Source organism: Medicago truncatula, chromosome 1 (assembly GCF_003473485.1).
Source record: "Medicago truncatula cultivar Jemalong A17 chromosome 1, MtrunA17r5.0-ANR, whole genome shotgun sequence".
NCBI classification, from domain to species: Eukaryota; Viridiplantae; Streptophyta; class Magnoliopsida; order Fabales; family Fabaceae; genus Medicago; species Medicago truncatula.
In genome coordinates this window covers 5,161,219-5,188,850 of record NC_053042.1, presented here as the reverse complement: position 1 = coordinate 5,188,850, position 27,632 = coordinate 5,161,219, and the positions used below count along the sequence as shown (strand labels likewise).

At 32.5% G+C, this 27,632-nt stretch overlaps 3 protein-coding genes, 1 non-coding gene and 1 pseudogene across 5 annotated transcripts; 3 read left to right on the top strand and 2 right to left on the bottom strand.

Moving 5' to 3' along the window:
- The first annotated feature begins 4,092 nt into the window (after positions 1 to 4,092).
- Positions 4,093 to 6,163, top strand: LOC11414210 (uncharacterized; annotated as a pseudogene).
- Positions 6,164 to 9,261: 3,098 nt separating this feature from the next.
- On the bottom strand, positions 9,262 to 9,333 carry TRNAP-UGG (transfer RNA proline (anticodon UGG)). Its single transcript has one exon. It is a non-coding gene; the product is annotated as a tRNA-Pro (tRNA).
- A 1,262-nt stretch (positions 9,334 to 10,595) lies between these two features.
- Positions 10,596 to 12,524, top strand: LOC11409193 (LIM domain-containing protein WLIM1). Of its 2 annotated transcripts, XM_039832595.1 has the most exons (6): positions 10,596 to 10,901; positions 11,291 to 11,387; positions 11,482 to 11,525; positions 11,616 to 11,705; positions 11,983 to 12,234; positions 12,270 to 12,524. In XM_039832595.1, exons 1-5 carry the CDS (start codon positions 10,767 to 10,769, stop codon positions 12,202 to 12,204), a joined length of 588 nt encoding a protein of 195 aa, XP_039688529.1. In that variant the 5' UTR covers positions 10,596 to 10,766; the 3' UTR covers positions 12,205 to 12,234; positions 12,270 to 12,524. The 2 variants fall into 2 exon arrangements, with proteins under 2 accessions (XP_039688529.1, XP_003589058.1); XM_003589010.4 differs by having other exon boundaries at positions 10,597 to 10,901; positions 11,983 to 12,524.
- A 1,761-nt stretch (positions 12,525 to 14,285) lies between these two features.
- Positions 14,286 to 16,698, bottom strand: LOC11411541 (F-box protein At3g12350). The gene is made up of 2 exons (XM_003589009.4): positions 15,593 to 16,698; positions 14,286 to 15,134 (listed from the first exon to the last, which is right to left on the bottom strand). The coding sequence occupies exons 1-2, from the start codon at positions 16,466 to 16,468 to the stop codon at positions 14,616 to 14,618; spliced, it is 1,395 nt and encodes a 464-aa protein (XP_003589057.2). The 5' UTR covers positions 16,469 to 16,698; the 3' UTR covers positions 14,286 to 14,615.
- A 5,908-nt stretch (positions 16,699 to 22,606) lies between these two features.
- Positions 22,607 to 24,103, top strand: LOC11422454 (uncharacterized). The gene has a single exon (XM_003589007.4). It carries the CDS (start codon positions 22,754 to 22,756, stop codon positions 23,852 to 23,854), a length of 1,101 nt encoding a protein of 366 aa, XP_003589055.1. The 5' UTR covers positions 22,607 to 22,753; the 3' UTR covers positions 23,855 to 24,103.
- Positions 24,104 to 27,632: the final 3,529 nt, after the last annotated feature.

The following is a 27,632-nucleotide window of genomic DNA, read 5'->3' as shown; positions in this document are numbered from 1 at the left end:
TGTGCAGATTAATGCTATTTATAGGCTGCCATGTGTATTCCTGGACCAATGGGGGAATGCCACCTGTTTTTGGACTTAGGGACTTTCTTGCAAAAATAAGAGAAACGGAGGACTGGACTGCAATAAAAAAAAGGACCTAAAAAAATGCAATTTTAAAAAGTTTTGGACTAAAATGCAAATTAAAATAAAATTGGATTAAAATTGGTAATTTGAAAAAAAACGTAAAGTGAAACAAAAAATAAAATCAACAAAAGGACTAAAATGAACCAGTTACTGACATGAGGCATTTTAAAATACCTCCCTGTCAAAATTTCGACAGGAAAAGACCAAAATACCCCTAGGGACAAAACTGACTCAAACTGACTCAGATGCAATTTTGAAATGACTTTAAACAGAGATTTCAACAATGATTTGTACAGACAAGTTTAAAAGACTCAGAGATAAACATAAGGACTAAAATGGGTTCCACTGCAGGAAATGACCAAAATACCCTTTTTGTATGATTTTTGAAATAAAATGCAAGAGAAATAATGCAATGATTCAGAGAGTTTTCAAATGACTTGTAATGCAAGAAAGACACTTTGGATAGTTTTATGCAAGAAAATCGAGCTTGAACGTACTTTGAGACAGAGACAGTAAAATATGCAGATGAAAAGAGAGTAAATATTCAGAGTAAAACAACAGCGAATTGACAAATATCAGTGTTAGAAAAGAAATTTGAACGAGTATTTTTAGATCCAAAATTAGGGTATAACAAGTATATTATAAATTTGTTCAATTTTTGTATTTGAAAGATATATCTCAACTATAGTTTATCACCAAATTTAATGCATTATAATTAGAAAAGAATACTTATCACATCTATAGTTTATCACTAAAATTAATACATTATAATTAGTAGATAACACTAATCACATGTATATTTTATCACCAATTGTTATTTTCGTAACATAGTGAGAAAAATATATTATATATTGAAGTAGTCGCTCAACTATAGATGTGTTTCATCATCATTCATTTCTTAAAAAATTATAATTATAGTAAGGTATTTTTGATCTAGATGCAATATGATTGAAAGAGCTATGACCAATTAACTTTTTTCTCATTTCTCTTGTTGTTAGAAAATGTTTTGCTACATAAAAGGTTTTCATATATAGAATTATTACTTCAAATTACCTAAAACGAGTGTAGCATGTTAGAAATAAAATAATAGGGACACACAATTAGTAATAAAGGTTTATTCTTAAATCGCATATTTATTTAAGGGACAACTACAACTTTGATTTCTAGAGGTAACACGATGTCGCATTAGTCTCTTAATTTACCAAAATCGCAAACACATCCACAAACATAACTTTTATCATTCACCTTGGTCATCAAGTCTATTTTTAGTAGTCAATTTAATACCCAAATGTATTTTTCCTTGATCAATTTAGTACTCGATTATTAGATAAAATAGTTTTTAGTTAGACTGTATTTACCTTATAATCGAACTACGAATTATTAAGACATTTTCCCTAAAAATCGGTGGGTTAACACACACATACGAAGAGAATGATGTTTTTACAATTTTAATATATTTAAGAGTAAGCAGGTAGAAATCCTAGGTATGAGTTTGATTTAAAACATGTAAAAAAAATATGATGTTAACCGTGTAGGAAAGAGTAATCTCATTGTTTACCGGCTTGGTTAAAGTCTTGTCTCAATCCTAGCCTTAACGGTGTTCTCGGTATGGTTTGGACCGGTTATGAGGTAAAATATTCTTTGATCCAAAATAAAAATTATACGTGGTTTGGTTTGGATGACCATTCTACAGAATTCTGATTCGATCCAAATATATACGGTTTAATTTGGTTCAATTTTTTTATATCCAAAATGAAACATGTATTTTTTTTATTAATATTAATATTACACTTATGCGGTAAAATAATAGATTTGATACAAACTAAAAATGATCAATTATATTCGAAACATATGAAATAATAATAAGATATATTAAATTAATACAATATATAAGATTAAAAATTAACAAGCAATATATTAATTAATTCAATATATCATACCCATAAAATAATAAATAAGTATTAACATTAACTTTATCAATTTAGTTTGGTTGGGTTCTGAAAAAATGATTCAAAATTTGATCCGATCTCAGCGGTTTTTTAGCAATCTTCAACTTTTTTGATCAATTTACGATTTTACATTGGATCAATTTGGATTTGAACATCTTGTCTATCATTAAAGAATTAGTTTCTTTACATGTTCGAGTGCAATTGCATGTTGCAAATTTAGGACAAAACGAAGTTAAAAAAAAAATATAGGATCATGATAGCAATACAATTAGTTTCTATGTATTATTGTTTGTGTTTGAAGTGATGTTGTGACATATAAAGATTATATTTGAGAATATAGAGATGACATACTTTTTTAACTCCTGAATGTGTGATGAGAAGGTACAATAATTCTTCAACGTATCAAAATTTTAAAATAGTCATTGACTTTGCTCTATGTTAATCAAAACAATCCTTTATGTTAGTACTTCAATATACCTACTTATTTTCACAATTTCTATAAATATATCATATCAGTTTTTTTATGAAAAAAATTAGTGTCAATATTTATGGATTATTTTACCTAGATAATTTTGAATGCATTATGTTTTTTTTAGGGAAAAAATGCATTGTGCTAGAATTTCAATGCATTAAGGATGTGTTTGGATTGGAAGAGCAATAGGTAAGAGAGAGTTTGAGAAGAGGGAAATATGTGAGAAATATAGTAGATTTAAGAGGTTGTTTGATATGAGAAAAAGAGAAAAGAAATATGGAAGAGAGAAGTGTAATAAAAAAGTGAGAAAATAGATATTATATTTTCTTTAAAAAGACAAATATACGCTTGATTAAATTTAGTTAATTTTTAAATTAAAGTGAACCCATACACTATTTAGTTTTTATCTTAGTTTGTTTAATTTAAAATAATACAACTTCTGTGGAAAAAAAAATCAATTTAAACGTCAGATTTAATACATTTTTAAAATGTCATGTTCTTTATTTTCTTGGTTTAAATGTGTCATTGGTCCCTGCACTTTCATCAGATTTTGACATTGGTCCCTGCACTTTTTTTTGTTTGGCATTGGTCCCTGCACTTTGTAAAAATATTGGTATTGGTCCCTCTGTTAACTTTCTGTTAAAAAAAAACACAAAACCAACGGAGTGCCACGTGGCACCAATACCAATATTTTTACAAAGTGCAGGGACCAATACCAATAGTTTTGTGTTTTTTTTTAACAGAAAGTTAATAGAGGGATCAATACCAATATTTTTACAAAGTGCAGGGACCAATTCCAAACAAAAAAAAGTGTAGGGACCAATGCCAAAATCTGATGAAAGTGCAAGGACTAAAGACATATTTAAACCTATTTTCTTTTATGAAAAAACAACACTTTTTTGGTTAATATGAAAATTAAAAAACGGACTCACACTCAGCCACTCACATGGCAAGGCATAAATGATGAATGACAAAAGTGACTTTTTTATATGAAAAAATCTGAACACCGCACTCTCTCCCGCCATTTCTCACAATTTCTTCTCTAGTTTGAGGAGAAAGCATAATAACATGGGGCCCATCACTTTTTGTTCTATCTTCTTGACTTCTCTTCACACCAAACAAGAGAAGTTTGCTACTTCTCTTCTATTTCTCTCTTCTCTAGATCTCTCTTTCTTATTTCTCTCTAACCAAACAAACAAAGGCTAAGTGTCTAAGTCTTTTTCCCTAAAAAAAAAAAAGTGTCCAAGTCTTTTGATTTACCTTTTTTACATGCTTGCCCGTTTGTATTCAAGCGTTGTTGTCCTGAGTGCATAAACCCTAACCCTGTCACTTGCTTTCACCAATCTTCAACCTTTGCTGTCACTATTCATTCTTCTTTCTTTATCAATAATCAGCATTATGTTAACTGTAATGTTTCTTTGCTATTTACTTTCCAAATTTCTAACAGTAAAGTTTACATTTTTTCTTGTGTTTACTTCTTAGTTTCTCTTTATGTGTTCTAATTTACTTATATTATTTATTTTCCTTTTTACAACATAGTGTGTAGCCATGAAAAGAAAAAAGGGTTCTAGGGCTAGCCAAAGAGGCAATGAAGCAAAAGGGAAAGATGAAGGGGCAAAAAGTAATGCATGTTGCCCTTATTTTGATAATCTTCCATCACACCTCACTGCCCACATTTTGCTTAAACTTCCCATTAAGCTGGAGCCTATATTTAAGCTTCCTCTTCGTGATGCTAAATCGATCAGGGAGAAAAGAGACGAGATTGAGAATAAATCCAAACACCCTCTTCGGGCTGTGAGATTAGCTTTGGAGAAAAAGAATAAGAAAGTAATGGTGGGTAAAGAAAGGGTTTATATTGCTTGCAATCCAGATCATGATAGTTTTCAAGTTGTGAATTCGTGCAAGTTACTACAACTCCTCTCAGGTTGAACACAGGTCGTGTAATTATGGTAGGATTTTCTAGTTTTGGTTTCCAATTAAAACTAATGAATATAAGGTGATAAAAATATGGGTAAGGCATGTTAAACGTGCCGTTCGTTGGGAGTTTGAGCGTGTGATCCTTGAGATACACACTCTTGGAACATTGTCATGGAGAAATGTTGAAGTGGATCTTCAGATTTCTATTTCGAGGCTTGAGTGTCCTACTTGTGTGAATGACACACTTCATTGGATCATATATGATCTTAGAAAAAGGTCATTGTTGTGTTTCAGTTTTGAAAGTGAGAGATTGCAATCATTCCCTTCTCCTCCACACGTGTTTGAAAATCATAATGATTTTTATGGCACCGAGCATATCGGCATGGGAGAATTAAAGGGATTTCTTTACATTTCTGATGCGTGTTCTTTCCATAATGTTGCATTGCGGAATCATGGACTAAGGTTTACAGCATTAATACTTCAGTCAGTCTTTTCAGCAATTATGGTTTATGTTTTTGGCCGGTAAAACACTTTGAAGAGGGTGCTGCCATATTGCTATATCATTCCTGCAACTGTTTTGTCTTACCATGAACCGGAGAAATATAGATACAAAGTTTTTCGAATTCATGGGACTTGTTCAAAAAAGATTGAAGTAATTCCACATATTTCAAGTCTAATTTCACTAAAGGATATTGTGAAAGGAGACAATATTGAGGTGCTGAATATTCACTCAAGGTAAGTGGCTTCTAAAATTTTATTTACCCAAATGAATCTGATGCTCCCCGACCCCACTTAATGAGATATGGCTTGGTTGTTGTTGTTGTTGAATCTGAGGCTTCCTTAAAAATCAATCGTAATTAGTTTGATTCATAAGACATGTGTGAGTTTCCTACATTACTGTACCGCCTGTGCTTTGATTTTCATTTTTGGCATCCTATTTGGAAAAATGAAGGCATTATTATCTATATATCTTCTCACTTAAGGTTGTGATTTTCATCAATCAATTGCTTTCACAACTAATCTATTGATGGTGTTGTTTATATTTGTTATAACTTTAGTTCTGATATCTACCGCCTTGAATTATTATATGTTGGCTTCGACTGTTAATGAAAATAAGTTCAGGTGGACCCAATTTTTGTTATTAATTACATCTTATAAATCTCCTTTAGTTGCTAAGTAGTCAATAGTTTCACAACACAATCCCTCCCCTGCAAATTGCAGTTTTAGCTAGTATTACATAAATATTGTTTTTATTTATTTATACAGGTGTGCAAAGTTTAAATTGCGGGAAGAAAATGAAGTTTTTTCCTTGTCCCAACAGATTGTGGAAAGTACACATTCTTCATCATCTTATCCTGACATAATAAATATATCTTCCTCCGAATCTGATGGAGAAGACTGAAGAATTCAACGAAGAGCCCACTTCTTAAGAATAGTATTGTATGTGTATTTTCTCATTGATTGGTATTCTGACTCCTGCTTAGTACAATTTTAGGCACATTATTTAGGCCTTGTTACGTAATATTGGTCTTATTTTATATAGGTGTGCAAATTTTAATCTGCGAGAAAGAAATGAAGATCTTTAATATGACTCTTGACAGGTACCCTCCTCCGGTGAGACTTTTGATGAAAGAGTACAACTGAAATGAAGCAACTTCCATACAATAGGTAGGGTTATGAAAGTTCTTGTTTTAGGATGAAAATGATGTCTTTTCTTTTTTTGTAAACTTTAATCTCTGTTCATTAGTCATTATCTATGGTTTTCAGAGAATGACTTGCTACCTTGTTGCCGAGTGCTTAATGCTCAGTTTTATCATTCAGTTTCCTGATGTCTTATATATGCTTTTCTTCATCTATCTTGTCTTCTTAGTCTTTATCTGCTCCTTGAAAAGCGTTTTTGAATCCTGAGTCTGAAATATAACCACTTATTTGAGGAGCTTTGATCAAATTGATTGATTAGATTTAAACAATTTCAATTTTTTGCATGATGTTGCTTGAGATGTAAGATGATATTATAAGCATCGTGTCACAACATACAAAATAAAGAATTTAAGGAAAGCATGCTTGAAAACACAAACACTACATTTATGAATTACTGTCTTATCATTTGTCAGTAAAAAAAGTTGGTTGCAATTATAGTAAGAGTGGTGATAGGTATACAATCCCACGTGGCAACCCCTCATTCTACACCTCTTAAAGTGACATTTTTTATTCATTAGATTGGGGGCAATTTTGTATAACCACAAAAATTGAAGGACAATTCTGTAACATACACATACAAGTCTTTTCCATCTTCTTCTCTCTGTCATCTGTATCACTGCTCTCTCCACCATTGGCCACCGACCACCACACCGGCACACTTCCGACGAGTTTTGATGACCACCCATCCCAACGTTTTCCTCACCGTTTCCAGCATCAAAACGATCAGATCTACGCCGCCGCCTCAACTCTGACATCAACACGCTCAAAACCGTACAACCATCCTATCACTGACGCCTAACACTCAGATCTGCGTTACTACCCCCAACGCCGGCGCCTTAACACAACCACCGTCATCTTCGTCACAGAAGAAAGGGTAGAAAGAGGGGGGAAACTCCGACCGCGACGAGGCAGAAGGGAGCGGCGGTTTAACAGAGAAGAAAGAGGGAGCTCTTTGAGAGAGGCAGCCGGTGGCGACGGGGTAGAATGGCGGCGGCGGTTATCGGAGAAGAAAGAGTGAGGTCTTTGAGAGAGAGAGAGCTGAAGTGAGAAAGAGAAAGACAAATTTTTTTTAAATAAAAGCCACGTGGGGGGTGTATAGAGGGGGTGTACAAAAAAAGAGTGGTATGTCTATCTTTTTCCTTATAGTAAAATACATGTATAAGTTATAGTAGTGGTTTTTTTTTTACTCAATTAATTAGAGTAGTTGAAAGTAGATTGTGGAATTCAAATTTTGTTTTTGTCTTAAACTTCTGGTTTCCAACGGGGTAATTTGAAGTTCGGTTAGGTGGTAAAGTCGGACAAAGTATAGTAAAATAATGTGTGTAGCGTAAATTAGAGTGGTTGATTATAGTGTGCGGGAAACAGGCCCGGCCCTTGGGGGGTGTAAACAGCTCAATGGAGCTGGGCCTCTCCAAGATATGGGCCTCATAAAAAAAAAATATAGCCTAATAAATAAGTAATAAATAAATATAGCACGAGTTATTCTTTGTAATTGTTGAAGTGGCTTAGTGGCACTGTTGCAAGCTGGTAATGCCAAGGTTATGGGTTTAAAACCCCTATTTCATTGTTTTATGATATTCTTTTCCTTTTTTTTTTTTTTTTTTTCCTTTTTTCTTCTTTTCTTTTCCTTTTTGCTTCTTTAATTAATACAAGGGCTTTGATTTATACATTATTTTATCTGGATTTGAGGTTCATCTATCCTCTCTTCAATTTAGCCAAAATCTCCTTAAAATATTAGATTATATATTTACAAATGAAAACATAATATAATTTTTTTTTCTTATTTTGTTAGAAGACTTGTAATTTTTGGCCCATTCTTGTTGTATAAGATAGTTACACTCTAACAACAAATATTATAATTGTTTTACATGAAAGAACAAACATTATAAACCATTTATTTTTGGCTTTGTACAAACTAAGGAAAAATATAACCCAGAAGATTGATAAAGATATTTGCTTAAATTGTATTTATATTATTGATTAGAATATTGATCTTTTATGTATTAGTTACAATAAACACTTTTTTTAATCTTTACGGATCATTATTTTCAATTTCAATAGATAATTGCTCTTTTTAAAAAATTATATTTTTAATTTTATTAGGGGTCTATTTTCACATGAGAGCCGAGCCTCCAATTACTCAGGGACGGCCCTGGCAGGAAAACACATGGCAGAGGGGTACTTAATAACTTGTTGGTTGATGTCAACAATTTAATCCGATATTTGTACGCAAGAGTCTCAACAAAAGGAAAGAGGATGAAGATGTGATTGACACTTGAAAACAATGTTGAAGTTAAGGAGAATAAGATTGCAGTATATTGACATATATGTTTCTTCAAAAAAAGTATATTGACATATCTTGTAGATGTAGACGAGTTGCTGAAATCAACATTTCCAAAACCTGCCATAATATGAATTTCCTCTTCTACACTTGTATGAATAAGATATGAAGTTTTTTTGACTGGTGTGAGCTTGCTGACAAATTATAGTTCTGAGGTTGAGTTGAACGGCGATGGAATGCGACATAGACTCAACTAAAAAAGATGGAAATGATGAAGTTGATGTTGTTGGCATGTTCATTATACCACTTACTAATTTTTTTCCAAGCAAATTAGGTATTAGCTATCACACTCTAAAGAGACCATGGTGTTCTCATTGTAACCCGAAATGAAATTTATGCTCCTTTAATCTAGTTTTTTTTTTTTTTTTTTATTTAGAAGAATCTGTGTTTATGTGCACTTTTGATTTTCAAGAATCTGTGTTCATTTTGATGTTTTAACAAAAAAATGTATTTTTTTTTTTAAGTCAAAGGTAATTTCAATGCCTTTATATTTCCTTTGATTTACTTATCTTTCAACATTACCTGAATTTTTCAAAATTTAATAATCAAACCCAGACTGTTTCAGCCACAATAATAACATTTTATCTGCAATCGGAGTGACCAGCTAATAATAGAGTTTAAAAATTGTTTGAAATGCCACACCACCTCAACGTGAAAGCAACTTATATAGAGAATCAGGTTTCCCAAACCATTACAACATGTTATTGCATAAAATTGTAGATAAATTGCAAAATATACAAAAAATAAAAAACAAAAAAGGGGCATTCGGAGAATCGAACTCCGGACCTCTCGCACCCAAAGCGAGAATCATACCACTAGACCAAATGCCCTGTTTATGTTAAGCTTTTGTATAAAACATAATATATATTAAAACTCATATGTACCAACAAGGCATAGCTGCATATTAGATTTGTTGTAGTGGGACATAATATAAGCTGTCATCATAATGGAATGGTTGGGATAGGTAAGACTAAGATAGCAATGATGAATTTTTACGTTCATGAATCTATTAATATAAATTTTGTCTATTGAATAATTAAGTTTATATAGGCTCATTTTGTTGAGTTATATTGGTAAAGTTATACAAATGTTGTGATATGCTGACTTCAATGATGGTAGAGAATCTAGATCAGACAACAACCATTGCACGTAAAAGTTACACCACACCCAACTCATCATTTTATGTTGTTGCCTAATTACATTGTTTGTCACCTTTATTTTCTTCTCAACTTTATTTAATCATGCCATAGTTGTTCATATTTGTAATACAAAATATATAAAAATAAGAAAAAGAACAGCATATAGATGTTTATACAATTACCAAAAGGTTGTTAAGTTTACAAAAGATGTTTTAGTTTGGTCTGTCAGTAACATGCATGACAACTTCATCCATTCTTGTAATTCAAGAAATGAATGTATTCTTTGTTTGAAAAAGTTAGATCCAAGAATGAAAGCTAGCCAGCTGGATGTTGAATCATAATTCCTAAGGTGCTGGCTGGCAGTTGTGATTTTCAACCTATGGGTCCCCATAATTAACAAAGTAGCTTTCTAATAAAATTTATAATTTATTAGACCAAAATATATGCAATTTATATTAATAAACATTTTATGCACTAATTTAGGACTTGATTAGAGACCAACTATTGGTATAAAGAGAAATGGTTGAATCATTTTTATTTTTGACAATTTAGTTTTTTTTATAAATAAAATGGTAACATCCCACTAAAATCACATTTCTATGTAAAAGTTACGAATCATATCTTCAAGTTATAAACAAAAATCATTCTAAGCGAGAACAATGAAATATATCAAAATCAATTTTAAGTCTTCAGAATCACTTTTGATTCCTTTAAAAGTGAATCCAAACATGCAATCGAAGCGATGCTGCCGATGCAACGATGATATATTAAAGCTGCTAGCACAAAATTACTGTACCAGCCTAAACATAGGTACTTACTTTAACAGCATAATCTTGCAAAGTGCAAGTTACACTTATTATTTTTCCTTAGTTTTAAAGCATTTATTTATTTATATTCACAACAAAAAATAAAAATAAAAAGCGAAAAGTATAGTTAGGTGCTGAAAATTTGATCAAAATGATTGTCACTGACAATATAATTGTTGGCAAAACTTTACTTTAGTGTCCACAATTTTCTTTATGCCACATTTCTCCTCCACTTTTTATTTTTATTTCTCTGCTCTTCATAATCTTTTTGTTCATAGACTTGTTGCAAGTTGGTGAGGTAAGAAGATAAGGAAAAGAATGGCATTTGCAGGAACAACTCAGAAGTGTATGGCTTGTAACAAAACAGTTTATCTTGTTGATAAGTTAACTGCTGATAATAGAATTTTCCACAAAGCTTGTTTCAGATGTCACCACTGCAAAGGAACCCTCAAGGTCTATGTCTCTCTCATAAATAACCTCTTAGACATTTATTTTTGGTCATATATATATAGTCTAGTTTAGCCTTCTACTATTGGATCTGTTGGAATCATTATCATCAATTTTAGTACATGTTTCAATTGACTGCGAGTTTAGCGAAATGACAATAACACTGTAATTTTGTTGAAGCTACAAAGCGTAGCTTATATAAAAACTATGGTAGCACACAATGAAAATCGCCGTCAGTCCAAATATGCAGTAACAATTTTCTTTAACTTTGTTCATAAGCATTTTCATCTCAGATTTTTAGTTAAAAAATGCAAGGATTTCATTGAAGTATGTTACTACATTGAAATAATTTTCATATTCAAGTTTGCTGATAGATTAACGTATATACAATTCAGCTAAGCAACTACAATTCTTTTGAGGGAGTTCTTTACTGCAGACCACACTTCGACCAACTGTTCAAAAGAACTGGTAGCCTTGAGAAAAGCTTTGAAGGTAAACAAATACATAATTGAATTTGTTAATTAAATGTGTCACAGTACTTTTTTCTTGTTAGTGTCTGAATTGTACTTTTGTTTTGCATACACAGGGACACCGAAAATTGTCAAGCCAGAAAGAAATATAGATAATGAGGTAATGAATTCTAAATCTAGTTGCTTGCAATGCACAAATGTAAAATTCAGTTTTCCAGCATTTATATGACTTTTGAGCTGTTTTAATCAGAAACCTGCTGCAGCTAAAGCCTCAAGTATGTTTGGTGGAACAAGGGACAAATGTTCTGGTTGTCAGAAAACAGTGTATCCAACTGAGAAGGTAATAGTGTATGTTTGGAATTACGGCTAAATTAACAATATCACGGTGACACTGTAATTTTGTTGTAATTCTAAAGCGTAGCTTTTGTAAAAATCATGGTCGACCACAAATTCTGCCAAACTCATCACAAATCCAAACAAAATTATTTGAGTTTGTGATTAGTTTGGCAAAATCTCTTTGTGCGACCGTGATTTTGACAAAAATTGCATCTAAACCCTGAGGCTGAATACAAAACTTTTTGTTCTACTAATGAAATCAATAATTTGCATTTATATAGGTTACAGTGAATGGAACTCCTTACCATAAGAGTTGTTTCAAATGTTGTCATGGAGGGTGTACTATCAGTCCTTCCAATTACATAGCACATGAGGGAAAACTCTACTGCAAACACCACCATATTCAACTGATCAAGCAAAAGGGAAATTTAAGCCAGCTAGAAGGTGACCATGAGAAAAATGCTGGGAAAATCAATGGTGAAGAAGTTGCAGCTGAAACTTGATGACAGAGTCTCAAGTCTCATAAATTTTTCAATTCTCAAGTTCCATTTTATGAACTGCATGTTTCTGCAATCTCTCATGTTTTTGCTTGCCATTATGGTATTCAATATTTGTTTGCAAGTGTGCGGATCTATGAGACATAATTACTCAACTTATAAGTTGTTTGTTTTGTTTTCTGTGTTTTATTTTGATTTTAACGCAAACCAAATGTAACTCCGGTATGTTACATGGTTTTAACGGGGTCTGAACTCTGATACATCTTTTGGAATAAAATCATATATATTAATAGAGTTGGTGGCTACACTTGCTAGTTTCCATCAAATATTTTCAGCTCAATAAACATAGCAATTTGTAGTTGTGGGTGAACAGGTTGAAAACTAGAATAGGTTCAGTTCTAAGATAGTTTTAGTCCTTTCTTACATTTACCAGTGCCATAAGAAATTGAAAATAAAGCATGAACCAATTTCTGCTTGTAGTTGTAGTCCTCATGGTAATAGAAAATTTTATACAGCCTGCAATTACTAGTTTCAACGATTAATATGATCATAGGAGCATATTGATGGATAAACTTCTAAAGGATAAAAATTAAATTTTAGAAAATTGATCATACAATAGGGGCAAAGACTTCTCTACGAACATTACCTTTTTTATTTTGTATACTGAAAAATAAATATAACTACTAGAGTAGCCAATGCATTTTTCTCATTTGTAGTAGTTATTAAACTGGCTAGCTACTAACTAGCATGCAATTAACATTCTCGGACGAGTACAAGTATGGCGAACTGATGAGTGATAAGAAGTATTAGCGAGTGTTTGGAAAAAAGCAAAGTCACGTTCATGACGTGCGTTTTCCAAACTCTATAGTTACCAGCTTCTTAAAAATCACGTCAAAATGTGCCTAGGAACATGATATTGCCCTTCTCTCAATCAAACCAAACAAGCACTTAGATGATGAGGGGAACTTAAAATGCGAAGAGATCTCTACATTAGCCTAAGATTAACCCTAAACCTTAAAACATTAGGTATGAGTCCTCTTAAAAAGTTGCTCAAGATCTAAATTTTTATCCAATTTGAGACTTCTTACTCGCAGTCTCACACCTCACACAGTAACAATAAGTTGATCTTTTTTGATACAAGATCAACTTATTGTGATTTTTCATATGATAGATGAGATGAAAGAGCATTTGACTCGTGTTCATAACGAGGATGTACAACCATGCCAACAATCACAGCAGAAATAGAATTTTGATGGGACTGTGGCAGATGTAGTCCTTTTGAAAACATAATAACCTTACAAACTGACGACATAGTGGAAAAATAAAGGAAGGAATTTTTTTCACCCCCAACATGATTCAGAAAAACACATTTTTTTGCAGCCTGTCACACTTCTCACAAAACATGCCATATGGAAGTAAACTTCCAAAAACATGTGTGATTTTTCAGAAATGTTATGTTGAAAAGTAGCCATAACTAATTGGGCCAATAAAAATCACATTTTCATGTTTCGTTTTTGAAGAAATCTACCTCTGCACTAATCAGGAGCAACCTGTTACCTCCATTTTCAGTAAAAAATTGGATATTGAAACAACACACTGTTGTAGCCTTATGTTGAAACTAATACCAATGGAGAAAAAGAAGTTCTTTTCCTTTCTGTATTCACCCTTTCGTTTTCCAGAACTCATTACCTAACACCACATCCATCTTGATACAGGCCTGTAATTTGTCATCAGTACAGTAATTCCATGTGTGTGATGCTCGCGCATATCAAGCAGTTTGAAGAAAATGTCAGGAACAATAGACGTGGAAAAAAAAACTTAGGATTAAATGACTTATATGAGATCATATGAAGTCACAATCTTTCAAAGCTATGATTTGTGTTCAACAACTAATAATAATTCATCTCAAGTAGAAGAAAAAACCTTAGGATTTGAGAACTCTGTTTATAAACTGATGTCAGTCTGCATCAATTCAATCAAAATTTTAGTAACTGCACCAGTCCTGTAAGCAATAACACAAGTAACATTTTTTTTACGGGATGAAGTAATAACAGAAATCATACATAACTTGTATAAGCCAATAAAGGTAATTCTACAACAAAGGGACTGTGTTTGAAATTTGAATCATTACAATTTACAAGGGATGAAATGTAAAAGAAGGGACTGACAAGATGTCAATTCCCATTATTTTGCTTACATAAATTATGATGAAAGGAAGTCCAAACTCCAAACCAAAGGAGGTCACAAATAAAAGGTGACTCGCAGGTAAGGCAATGTACATAATCTTACAAATGAAACAGCGCCTGCTTAACACTGACTGTCTAAGATACAGTTAAAGAAGCAAACTACCATCTAAGGAAACTGTCATAATTTCACAGCTAAAAATACATTGTGCACAATGTACAGGTGACATCCAACTACACGATCAATGTAGAAGGGTTTACTGCATCCACGATGCAACCATCACGGACAATATTTTTCATGTCAATGACAAAATTGTCCCGAACGAAACCAAATCCAAAAGTACCATCCTGGTACTGCCAAATCCTTCCCTCAGCACTTCTTGGATTTGTTGCTCCAGCAAGGTCAGGAATAACTAAATCATAACTTGAGTTTATGTGAAGAATTCGATTTACCACTTCATTGTCTGACAAATAGAACTGCTGAATGTGGTTTACCCCTTCAACATCAGACATAGGGAACTGCTCATGATTTTCATTGTGTGGTTGAACTGGTTGAAGATGAACGCGACTGCCATACAGAGATTCTTCCTCTAAAGGAAAGGGAGCTTCCAGAAATGTAGCATTGGACGTCCAGAAAACCGGGGCATAAGTAGAAAACCGTTCAGGAGGATCCCCAAGTCGTCGACAAGCAATCCCCCCAATGTCATCATAAGCCACAAGGTAAAATGCTAAACTCAAGTCTGCACAAATTCCCTGCATCATTTGACAATTTCAATGAGCCAGAGCTCCACTACCATTCATCTTCAAAATCATCAAGATTCAAAACAAAATATAGCAATTTGCAGTATACCAATGGTTTACTCAAAATGCAACCAATGGGGGGTGTGGGGACAGATTATTGCTGATCTATATCAGCATGACTTCAACTAAGGTGTAGTGGTGTAGTATCACCAAAAACTCCAACACGATATAATTAAGATACCATAAAATGGAAATCAATGATCATGATTCTTTAGCTCTTTTGTCTTTCTTTTACCAACATTTTGCAGTTTGAATACTATGAATAAACAACATTTTGCAATATTAACAAGATAACCATATCAAATATCAATCACCAAATGACAGATACCAAGCACCAAAGCTATCAAGTTATAATTTTCAACACTGAAAACATAATTGAGCATAAATAACAAGGAACAGATAAGAAACACCTTCCAAAGACCTTGCAAAGGCCGCAACGCTGTCGGCGAGCAATTCACAACCTTGACAAAATGCTCAGGCTCCCATTTCCGCCTAGCCATCCTTTCTTTCTCCTTCCTCCTCTGCCTCCTTGATCTATCGCTTCCAGGACTAACCCGGTTCGCCAAATGCTGATAAATCTCCAACATCCGATCCGGAGGAGAACCACTTTCAATCCCAATCCCATCCTCTCCACCAAAACCACAATCCTCACCACCATTTTTTCCCGGACTTGAACTCGAACTCCTCCCAAACACATTCTCTTCCAATACAAAATGAGTTTTCCCCATAAAACAAACATTCACAGGAATCAATTCACTGCCATTACCATTGAAATTCAAATCAGCTCGACCATTAGGATCCAAAAGATTCACAATTTGTCCATCTTCAGAAAGACCCATCTTCAAAAAAGGCACCTTTTTCACCTGATACCCGCAAATTTCAGATTCTGATTGGGTTGGTGAAACCCTAGAGCCAGCAATAAACGATGAACCCCATTCAAAGAAAACCAATGAAGGTGATTCAATCACAGCACTACCAGGACCACTTCTCCTCCAAAAACCAATAAGATTATCCCATTCATGAAGAACAGTATAGAGATTTCTATAGAGAATTTTACCTTCACCCCATTTTTTTATTTGGGTTTTTGAACCCCATCTTCGATCACAAAGGGAAAGCCAAAGCTTTGCATCATCGGAACAGAGTGTTCCGAATTGCTTTGAGGTGCATGCGAATGAAGCAATTTCAATGGGACACAGAAATGAGAGGATGCATAGCTGAACATCTTCTGGAAAATCGGTGAATGAAGGTGAAGATGAAGAAAACTCTTCATTGACATTCTTCGCCATTGTTGAATTGAATTGGAAGATTGAAAAGTTGTGATAAATAGATATAGATTTGATTTTGATGAGTTTGGTTTGAAAGATTCTTGGATGCTATGGAATCATTCTCTGTTAAGGAATTTGAGTGAAACAAGGTGAAGATTGAAACCAGAACAGTGATTGTGAAACACGCACGTGCGTGATGTTTCAATGAATGTGCTTGAGTTACGTTGTTGATTGGTGGAAACATTTTGGATAGGAAAGAGGCCCATTGGATATTCGTTTGGAATTCTGCTCTTTATCCAAACGGTTTTGCTCATTCCTAAAGTAAATGTCTAAAATACTGCTACACATATTAACTCACGTTAGTGAAAATGGCAATGTCAAGTTAACTCGCGCTACGTAACTTAAGTTACGCCAAAATTGATTCTCCTGTTTTAAAATTTGACGGTTATAGCCCCTCCATCAAATATTTGGTCTAAATTATGGCGATATGACAAGTTCTAAAGGAAGTTTGCAAGGGAACTTTCTTATAGTTTCAATGATGCTGATATTTTCACATCATTAGATCATATACCAACACATTTAAAATATATCTCATCATAAATATATTTTAACAAATGTGATGGGTGTTCTGGACCGAGCAAATGCTCATAGGCCCATTTTCACAGGCTCAATACCAAAAGGTTGGCGGTTGGGCCATTTTTATCTATCGGTATCTAAATACCTGTAGATTACCGATATAGAGATATCGGCTAGGGTATGGGGATGAGTACATGTACTATATTTATCCAATGGGGCGAGGACAAATATCTAATTTCGCTTAGGATCACAATGGCATCGCCAAAGTCCTTTGTATATCGTTGTAAGGTCACTAAATCTCCTTCGTGGATCACCACCTGCAACCACCCTTGTTGGATGTTGTGGATGGCGACGATAATCTCGCTAAGTGTATTTTGACGCATTTACTTGTTTAAGACAATTGTGATCATTAGACCGTGGCCGAATAATCTATATTTTATTATTAAAAAATAAATAAACATATATTGGAATCTAACTCGTCTGATCTCGATTCACCAAACTCAGTCATCTTGTATGTGTGCATGTAAACATTCATCGAATTGTTGGGCCGAATAATCTATATTTCACCCAACAATTCGATGAAGAATCCCAGAAAAATTTCAGAAGAAAATGAAGAAAACCTAATGTTTTTGAATTAAAACTAACAGAAATGACCAAAATGTATAACAGAGAGAAGTTAAGGGACCAAAATAAATCGAATTTTAATTAAGGGACCAAAATAAATCGAATTTTAATTAAGGGACCAAAATAAATCGAATTTTAATTAAAGGACCAAAGCGATATTACCTAAATAGTTAAGGGACCAAAAATACAATTTAGTCTATATTTATATCAAGAATTTATTTTTTTAGAACAATCAAGAAAAAAATTATATAACTTGAATCAACAATGTAAACAAAATTTATAGACATATGACTAATTTGCAAAAAAGAAAAAAAAAATGAAATGATAGATTACATATTTAGAATTTGATGAAACTAAATTAAAGAATCGATCCTTCAAAAAAAAATTAAAGAATCGATGCGCACAATTTTGCCAAAAAAATCGAAATTCAAAAGAAGACCAAGCAATAATCATCTTTTTGTAAAATAGAGACAATGCTTTGTATCAAAAACCCTAAACAGTCAAAGTGATCAATCAAACAACTTATGTTAATTCAATTGATTTTTCATTCTTTAATAGTAGTTCTTCTCCCTGATTCCAACAATGTATTGTTCTTCCTTAACTTCCAACAATCTATTGTTTTACCTTAACTTCATCAATCTGGAGAACACTCCTCGTAAAATACTTACGGGACAGTCAAATTTATTTACTTCCTCCGTCCCTTAATACTTGACTCATTTGAAATTTTTTTAATTTTGATCTAATTGACTTTGACTGTATTTTTCAACTAATATACAAAGATAAATAACATCATATAAGATGTCGTTAGATTCGTCTCGATGAGTATTTTCAAAATATCAAATTTTCATAATTTTTTCTAATATATTATTCAAGATATTTAAGCTCAAAGTTATGCATTGACATGCGTAATAAGTTCAACTGTGTCAAGTATTAAGGGACGGAGGGAGTATTTTTTTTATTAAAGACAACAACTTTTTGTCTTTTCGAAAGTGAAACATTCCACTTTTCATCATTTTTCAATGCAAAGTTTCCATATTAACATCCTTAACTAGTATCCTGGGAGTACTAGTTAACATTTCTCAATACTTAATACCAAACTCTGTTTCCCTCTCGCTTCTTCTCAAAAATGACAACGACCCTATGAGAACATGATGGTTGATTCCAGTGGTTAGAAATTATATTTTTAAGATGAATAAGTGAAGAATCTGAATTCGATTGAAGAGCAATGAAAATTGAGCGCATAAACTTCATTCGTGGCTTCTTTTTCAATAAAGTTTTTTTATTACAACTGTGGGATTTGATAGAGGAGCAATGGAAATTTTTATTACACTTAATTGCAAGAACTGACTTTTATTTTAAAGTGGTGAGGAATTTATTAAGCTCTTAGACATTGTCTTAAATATTACACCATCATCGATGGTTTAGATATGTTGAATTCTAATAGCTCATTAGAATTATGCATTATTTCAAAGAGATAATTGACATAGATATTTATAGACTCTGCTATAGTTACCACTGAAATTGAACTAACATCTTTGTTGAGTATACACAAACTATTTATCTATTTTTTCCGGTTTCAATTATAAGTAACATTTCATTATTATCAGAGTATTCTATGAATTCAAATGTAATTTTTGTTTATAATTAAAATCAAAGTATTAATTTAAGAGAAATTAATATTAAGATTGTCATAAGAACCCTTGTTAAAAGTTTAATGAAATAATTTTTATTTCAAAAATTGTACATTTATAACTTTGAAAACTCATCAATTATGTTATTTTTAATTTTCTTAACAAGAGTTCTGATTAACATCTGTTAAAATCCTCTCTATTTTTTTCTTCATTTGAAGAGATAAAGAAATATTTTTTCTTTAAAAGTATAAAAAATTAATGATAGTAGAACCTCTTTAGTCTGTATTTTTGTAGTATTTATTTCTGTTTGAATTACCTACTCTATTTATTTTGCCAAATGAAAATATCCTTTTAATATAAAATTTAGTTTGTCTTGCTAACGAGTGCCCCAAAAGCAATCTTCAAGGATTCCAAATTAAGGAAGTATTCATTGAAAAAAATCTAATACTTCAATTTTCAATACATTTAAGTTATTTGAATGTAAAAATTTCCATATAAACTTATTATCTAAGGTCTTTAATACTCCCCCGTTCCATAATAACTGAATCATTTGTAAAAAAAATATTGTCCCAATAATATTGATTCATTTCACTTTTCAATATAACATCAATTACTTTTTTCAAATTATAGCTCTAATTAATATTACTTTCACCTCTCTCAATTCAATATATTCTATATTACATTTATGATAAAGAAGAATGCATCAATACTTGTCAAAGACACTCAAAATCAATGCTCTCTCTCTCTCTCTCATATATACACTTGTGAAATAGTCCACTAACTCAGTTAAACTGGAATGGAAGGAGTAAAATATTAGGTCTTATTAACGAGTACCCCGACGCACTCTTTAAGGATTCTAAAAGAATAAATTATGTTATAAAAAAGTTAAATATTTCAATTTCCAATGCATTAATTACACAAATTTACAAAAAAATTTACCATTTAAAAAATGTTTCAGAAACACTCGTTAATATTTCCTTAAAGTAGAGCTGTCAAAACGGGCGGCCCGGCCCTAAACGGGCCGGCCCTAGCGGGCTTCGGGTTTTAGCGGGCCGGGCCAAAAAGCCCGGTTGACAAAACGGGCTTGAAATATACTACCCGAGCCCGGCCCTACACGGGCCGCGGGCTAAACGGGCCGGCCCGTATTAAAAATTATATTTTTTTTTATTTTAAAAAATACTATAAAACACTACTATAATTTTTTTATAAATAATATTTTTAATATGTTTAATTAATGTCTAGCACAAAAGTAAATTGTAAACATTTTCGTACAAACGTCGTAAACTAAAACGACGAGAAAAATGATTTTAATAAATTAGATATGTTATGGTTATAGATATTTATATATTCGATCTTTAAAACTATAAATAACGAAATGAATAAATATAATTTTATATTACATTTATATTTGTGTTAATTCATTGAATTTTCACTTTTGTTTTATACTTTGATAATCAACTAAGTAAATAATTATTTGAAAAATATATATAATTTATAGAATTTTTTTTTGTTATGCGGGCTAACGGGCTACCCGCGGCCCATTCGGGCTAGCCCTAACGGGTACCGGGCTTTTAAGGGCCGGGCTAAAAAGCCCTATTAAAATTCGGGCTTAATATTTTAGGCCCAAGCCCTATATTTATTCGGGCTAAACGGGCCGGCCCATACGGGCCGGCCCGTTTTGACAGCTCAACCTTAAAGTATTTAGAGCATTTGTTACCATTTTCCATTTTTTAGTTAAATCTCTCTTAACATAGGAGAGTGTCTTCTCTCCATTTGTACTACTAGCTAGTAGTAGTGGTGAAGCATTGATATATTAATTGATTGATGGCGTAACGTAAGAAGACTAAGAATGGTGAGTTGGCACCGAATAGTGAGAATCCAACCAATGAAAAATGATATTGATTGATTGCATGTAATAGGAAAATGGTGGATACGACATGTGGTAATGGAACAAATGTAACCGCTTGAAAAGGAGACAGTTTCTGATTGAAGGAAAAAGACAGCGTGAGCAAACCAATGGTAATAGTAGAGCTTAGGTGTTTTCATGCATGCCAACCTCAACCACACGCGTTCTTTTCTTTTTCTTCTCATTGGTTCCTTCCTTCTCTTCTTCTTAAATGCCTTTATCGGTGATGACCTCTACTCTATCACCCTATATCACTTAATAATCTATAAAGTTGCCCGTACACTACCCCATTTCATCACCCTCTTTAGTTAGGTTTTTAATATGATAATTGTGATTTCATCATCCTCTATAACTTGCTTAAAGTTTTGGTTGAGATGTAACGACTTAGACCATCTTCAATAGTGACATCTTCACTATTTAAAATTTGATATCTAATAATTACTTCATTAAGGAATTTTTTCATCTCACTTAAGATTTTCATTCTTAAGTGAACCTCACACAATTTTTAATAAAATAATTATTGTTGAGTTGTTTTTGTTGAAATGTAAATGATGAAGAGTTATTGGTGAGACTCATCAAGACTCTATTGAAGTGGTTAAGTATCTATCATGTACCGCAACAACAACAACAACAACAACCAAACGTTATCCCACTAATTGAGGTCGGCTACATGAATCAAATGACGTCATAGTGTTCTATCATACACCAAATTTCTATCATACATTTATCATGTACTATTATTAAAAAATTATAAAAAAAGTAACGTGTTTATGTGAAATCCGCTTAAGACCTCAAGAGTCTCTATTGTAAACGCCCGTAAGTTACTTTTAGACTCTCTAGTAAATGATATTGGATCTCGATTTGATTTGATGGAACATACAATCATAGTAAAAAAAAAAATTACAATAAATATTAATTTTTTTATTAACCAGAATAATTTTTATGTATGTAGTAAAATAAAGCAACAAGAGATTTTGTAAATAAAAATTGAGCTCGACAATATAAAAATTGGTAAGATTGTTTGAGAGTACTCGATCAAATTTAAATCCTAACTAAAATATTTACTAATCAGAATTTAGTTATCTTACGATGAAACTTAGAAGTATCCCCGTATTAAATACTACATTAAATCGACGGTCACAACATCATTATCCAGCACTACACACATTTAAGTCGTGCTACTCAAAATTCCTAAACTACCACTATAGTATGTTCTTATCCAATAATATCATTATGTGTAAGCATGCATGGACCCACATTTTCTGGCCAATCCCCAAATGTCATCTCTCATCACTCTAACCAACACGTACCCACCGTACAATTCCAAGTGTCCCTTTCCCCTTCTTTCTTACTTCATGTTGCCTCTTTCTTATTGGTCACTTTTCATAACTCTTTCATATATTTCATAGACACATAACATAACATAACATAACATAGCCACACATTTTGACACCGTAACCTCCCTTTCAATCCAACATACTACACTATCCTCCTCCTCTTTATAACGAACGACTCTTTCTCACATCCTCACTCTCATTGTATTTTGTTACCTTCCTCACAAAAATAACAATGATCAAAACCTTAAATCCATACCCAAATCCAGCAAAAACAGCTGAGATTATGTCAAGGTATAGACCAATAGCACCAAAGCCAGAAACATGTTCAAGTAACAATTCAACTAGTGATGGATCTTCATCATCAAACTCACTTTCTCAAAAGATCAAACAATCTCCTTACCTTAGGAATCTTTGGCCACAGTTACAAGCAAGACCAACAAGGACAAGAAAGAGAGGTAGAGCTCCTATTTCACTACCCTCTTCTTTGAAAAGACAAAAAACACATGTCTTAGGTTTTTGTCAACCTTTGCATGTAACATCTCCAATAAAAAACCTTACTTTACAAGGTAATTTTGTTCCTCCTTCTTCACTTCCTCAACTCCCTCTTCCAAATCATGGAGTTGGAGTTCTCAATTGCAACAAAAATTCAACTACTAATCCAAATTTAGTAACACTCCCTCTTCTTCCTTGTTCTCCTAATTCACCTAATAATAATAATGCATTAAAATTTGAACTAGAGGTGATAGATTTGAACAACACTAAAGTGGAAGTTCCACAAGAGAGGGATCTTTTGCAACAACTACAAAAACCAGCTTCTAGCACCAACAATGTCATCAATGTGATCTCGCCGCAACCGATTCGACCAATTGGTTCATGCATAAATGTTGGTTGCATAAGTGAAGTTTCAGCTATACCATGTGTAACAAAAACACCTAAAAAACCTGAGGAATTAGAACAAGAGGTTGAGTCAGAGGAATTGCCAGCTGTCATTTCAGATTCAAACAACAGAGTTAGGATGGCAAATTCAGCTTACAAAGAAATGGTGGGTCAACCAGAATGTCCTTGGCTTGAAATTCAATGTGGTTCATCATGCAAGAGGATTAGTGGTGAGGTAACATTGCAACTTTCTGATTCTTCAAATATACCAATTTCTTCAAATGGTTTCTCTTGTTGGGTGAGGATTGAATGGGAAAATAATGGACAGAAGAAAAATTGTGTGAATGCTTTTTGTGATGTTGTCAAGTTGTGTTGTGATCAATCAAGGGACTATGTTTTCACTTGGAGGTTTCATACTCGTTCTAGGGAAGCTTCTCAATCCAGTTGCAATGCTTGAAAATTGAAACTTGCACATAGTTCTTCTCTAGAGTGTACTCTAGTCTATAGTATAGTATGAGTAATTAATTTCTTGTCTCTTAGCTAGCTATAGATATATACTATATATGTGTATATTTAGTAATAGTATATAGTATTAGGGATCAAGTATAGTTTTTTGATTAAGTTTCTTTCTTTGCTAAGATGTGTACAAGAGCTTGTGCTAAAAAAATATATATATATATGAAGAAGAAGCTATTTAGTTACTATAGAATTAGTTTAACTTATCTGCATTAACAAATTTCCAATTTTTTTATTTGTTAACTACACGTGGTTAATTTTCATTGGTGTTTGATACATTACCCATAATTTTTCAAATGGAACTTATGCCTCACCAATTAATTATTGTCACATTGGTATCTACTTTTTGTTCCACAGTGTGTTTGGCTTGCACTATCACTTATGAACAAATGGACACAAATTGGGAGAATGCAAGCCAAAAAGATCTACACTATTTTTTACCCTTTGAACATTTGAAGTAGTCTTGGTATATGGTTAGTTAAGATTTAATGAAAAGGTTGCAAGTGATTGGTGAAAGTAAGATAAGATCAAAATGTGGACGCAACTTGGTTACAATTTTTAGGTAGTGTTCATCTAACCTTATGTGGAATTTAGGGGGAAAAGCATCGAAAATTGATGAAAATGTAAAATAAAGGAAGAGTATGTGTCACATTTTCATGATCCCTTTTCCCAAGGGGTGAGAGTTAAGGCAGTTCTTCCTCCATCCTATATTAAGTGAGACAGTTGATTCCTCCGTCTCAACACAGTTGACCATGTTACACAAATCAATGCATATTTTTATTTTTAATATTTTTAATTATCTATTGGAACAAATTATAAGGAATTTAATATTTTAAAAGTATTCATCGAGACGAATTCAACATCTTATATAATATTATTTATTTTTATATATTTGTAGAAACATATTATGTTAAGTCAATATTGCATAATGTCAAATATGTCATCTAATATGGAAGTGAGAGAGTATTATCATTCTCTTTTCTTTTTTTAAGGAGTATAATCATTCTCTTTATTCTCTTATTTTTTACCATGCTCGTAAATTGTAAAAAAAAAAAAAAAAGTTTGTTCTTTGACCTTTTTCTTAGGAGAAAGAATTCAAATCGGGGCAGAGAGCAAAAAAAATAGCAAAAATGAGCTTTAATAATATTTCTTAGAAACACATTTAAAATAAGCTTCACATGTATCAGCAAAAAAATAAAAAAGCTTCGCATCCGACCAAGGAGCAGAAATAAAAAGGGTTGTGGTGACTGATTTTCTCCACAATGAGATCATAAGAAACAAATGAATAAACTTCATATGAAGTGTTCACCATGGTTTGAAAAATTCTTTACCCCATGGATATGGGTGGAAATAGGTCATCTCAAGAATTAGAGATGACAATGAACTAGCTTCAATTTTTTTTAAGAAACTAAAAAACTTCTAAAAATTAATAAACTAATTTAAGTGAGTGGGATAGATTCAACTTTTACTTTAATTCAAATAAAAATATTTAAAAATAATTCTAAATTAAAATTTGGGGTAAGTAGCATATTAACCAGCAAAAATCAAAGGGATTATGAAAAAACTATTATGAATGCCAGAACACGAGAAAAATGCAGTGTAGAGTAATAGAATTGATTACATCTTTGGATGTTGGTGAAGGGTCAATTGTTGATTAATCTAAGAAAGAGAGCAGGATAAATCTTTCCTTATTTAACAAGGTAAATGACCATGCGTTATGATCAATGGAAGGATGAATAAAATCGAATATGGTCCTTCAATGCAACACATGAAGGATAAATTGACGCTATACCAACATCCAAAGATGAAGGACAAAAAGTGGTCCGATTTATTGAAGAAGATAAAATTGTTGAGACCATATCTTAATAACCACTTAATGGTAAATAACAATACTCAAGTTTTACCTATAGTTAAAGATTAGGCTAAATTACACCATAAATACAAATTGGTTTTTAATTTTTAATTTTAATCACTTAAGTGCGTTTGATTTGCTAAAAAATGAAGTGCAGGACAGAACAACTCCAGTTGTTCAGTGTTTGATTTGTAAAACTGTTTCAGGTACAAGACAAATTGGAGGCAAGGGACAGGACAAAAACTCATGTTTTTGTCCCTCACCAAACCACATCACAACTTTTTGTCCAAAGTACAAGTTGTCTAAAATGCAAAATAACATTTTGTCCCCCAAAAATTGTATAAAAAAAAAAAAAATCAATGTCGTAAAAATTTGTCATATGGTGTTATGCTTTGTGTTGCGCTATTTTGTCTTGTACTCTTCAGTCCAGTACTTACTGTTTTACAAACCAAACACAAGTTTTTAAGTTAATTAAAATTATATGAAAGGGACGAATCCTTATCTTAGAAATTGTGGATGGGCCTAACACAATATCACAAAACCCACTTGTGAGGTGAGGATTACACCGACTTATAAACACATTATTAGACCTCTCTTATCCAATGTAGGGCTTTTTAACACACACCCTCACGCCCATGACTGGACACCTAGGACGTAGATATAAATGGTGGGTGACCCGATAATGGAAACCTGATAGAAGGTGGCTCAACGAATCTTGGAGAGACTCTGATACCATCTTAAAAATTGTAATTGGACCTAACACAATCCCACAAAAACAACTTGTGAGGTGAAGATTATCTCATTTATAAATACATTATCAAACTATCTCTTATCCAACGTAGGATTTTTAACACTTTATGAAGTAGCAAGTTAGATCAAGTCACTCTCATTGCTCCGTTGCCATACCAAATGACGGGCTGTTGTCCGCTGTTGTTAATCTCTAGGATTTATGCAAACACAATTACAAGATAGTACAAAGCAACAAAAAATTACACAATAAAGATATTTTACAAAAACGTGCAGTGAAGTTAAATTAAATCAATTTTACAATTCAACGAAGCCTACAAGAATGGTTTGAGAAAATCACACATTCATTAGAAGCCAAATAAGTTATTGGACAAATTGTAACATGTTAGTAATGATAGTGATGATCTTTTCAATTTCCAGCAAGACATCAATAAACAACCAAAGTTATCCTCTAAAAAAAAACAACCAAAATTATGAAGCAAATTTTAAATTCTTATTGTTCATTTCCTCTTTTTTTTTTTTAATCCTACGTACCAAAATATTGTGGACTTTTTTTTTGGAAAAATATTGGCTTAAACACATTTTTGGCCTCCTAATTTTGCACTAGTTGCGATTTTGACCCCCTATTAAAGAAACCACATTTCAGTCCCCTAAGTTTCCTTCCTTTTGCAACTTTCAATTTTGATCATTCATAATCAACCATTTAAAACAGTAAAAGCAAGTGGGGCATTTACTTGAGCAAGTTTCAGATTTATAGGGCATAGAATATGACTCGTGACTTGTTTCTTGATCTTCTAGTGTCTTAAATGATTGATTTTGAATCATCAAAATTGAAAGTTGCAAAAGGAGGAAATTTAGGTGGCTAGAATGTTGTTATTTTTTTTAATACAGGATCAAAATTGCAACTAGTGCAAAGTTAGAGGACCAAATGCGCATTGAAGTCGGAAAATATTGTGGACTTGTCCAATGCTAAAAGAAAATGAACTTATTATTTTTATTATTTTTTTTTATAAAAAATATGTACGATATGAAATATTCTTTGGTACATAAACGCAGTGCTATGTAGTTTATCAAATCATGTTTTTTTTTTTGTGTGTGGATAAAATAGATGGTAGAATTA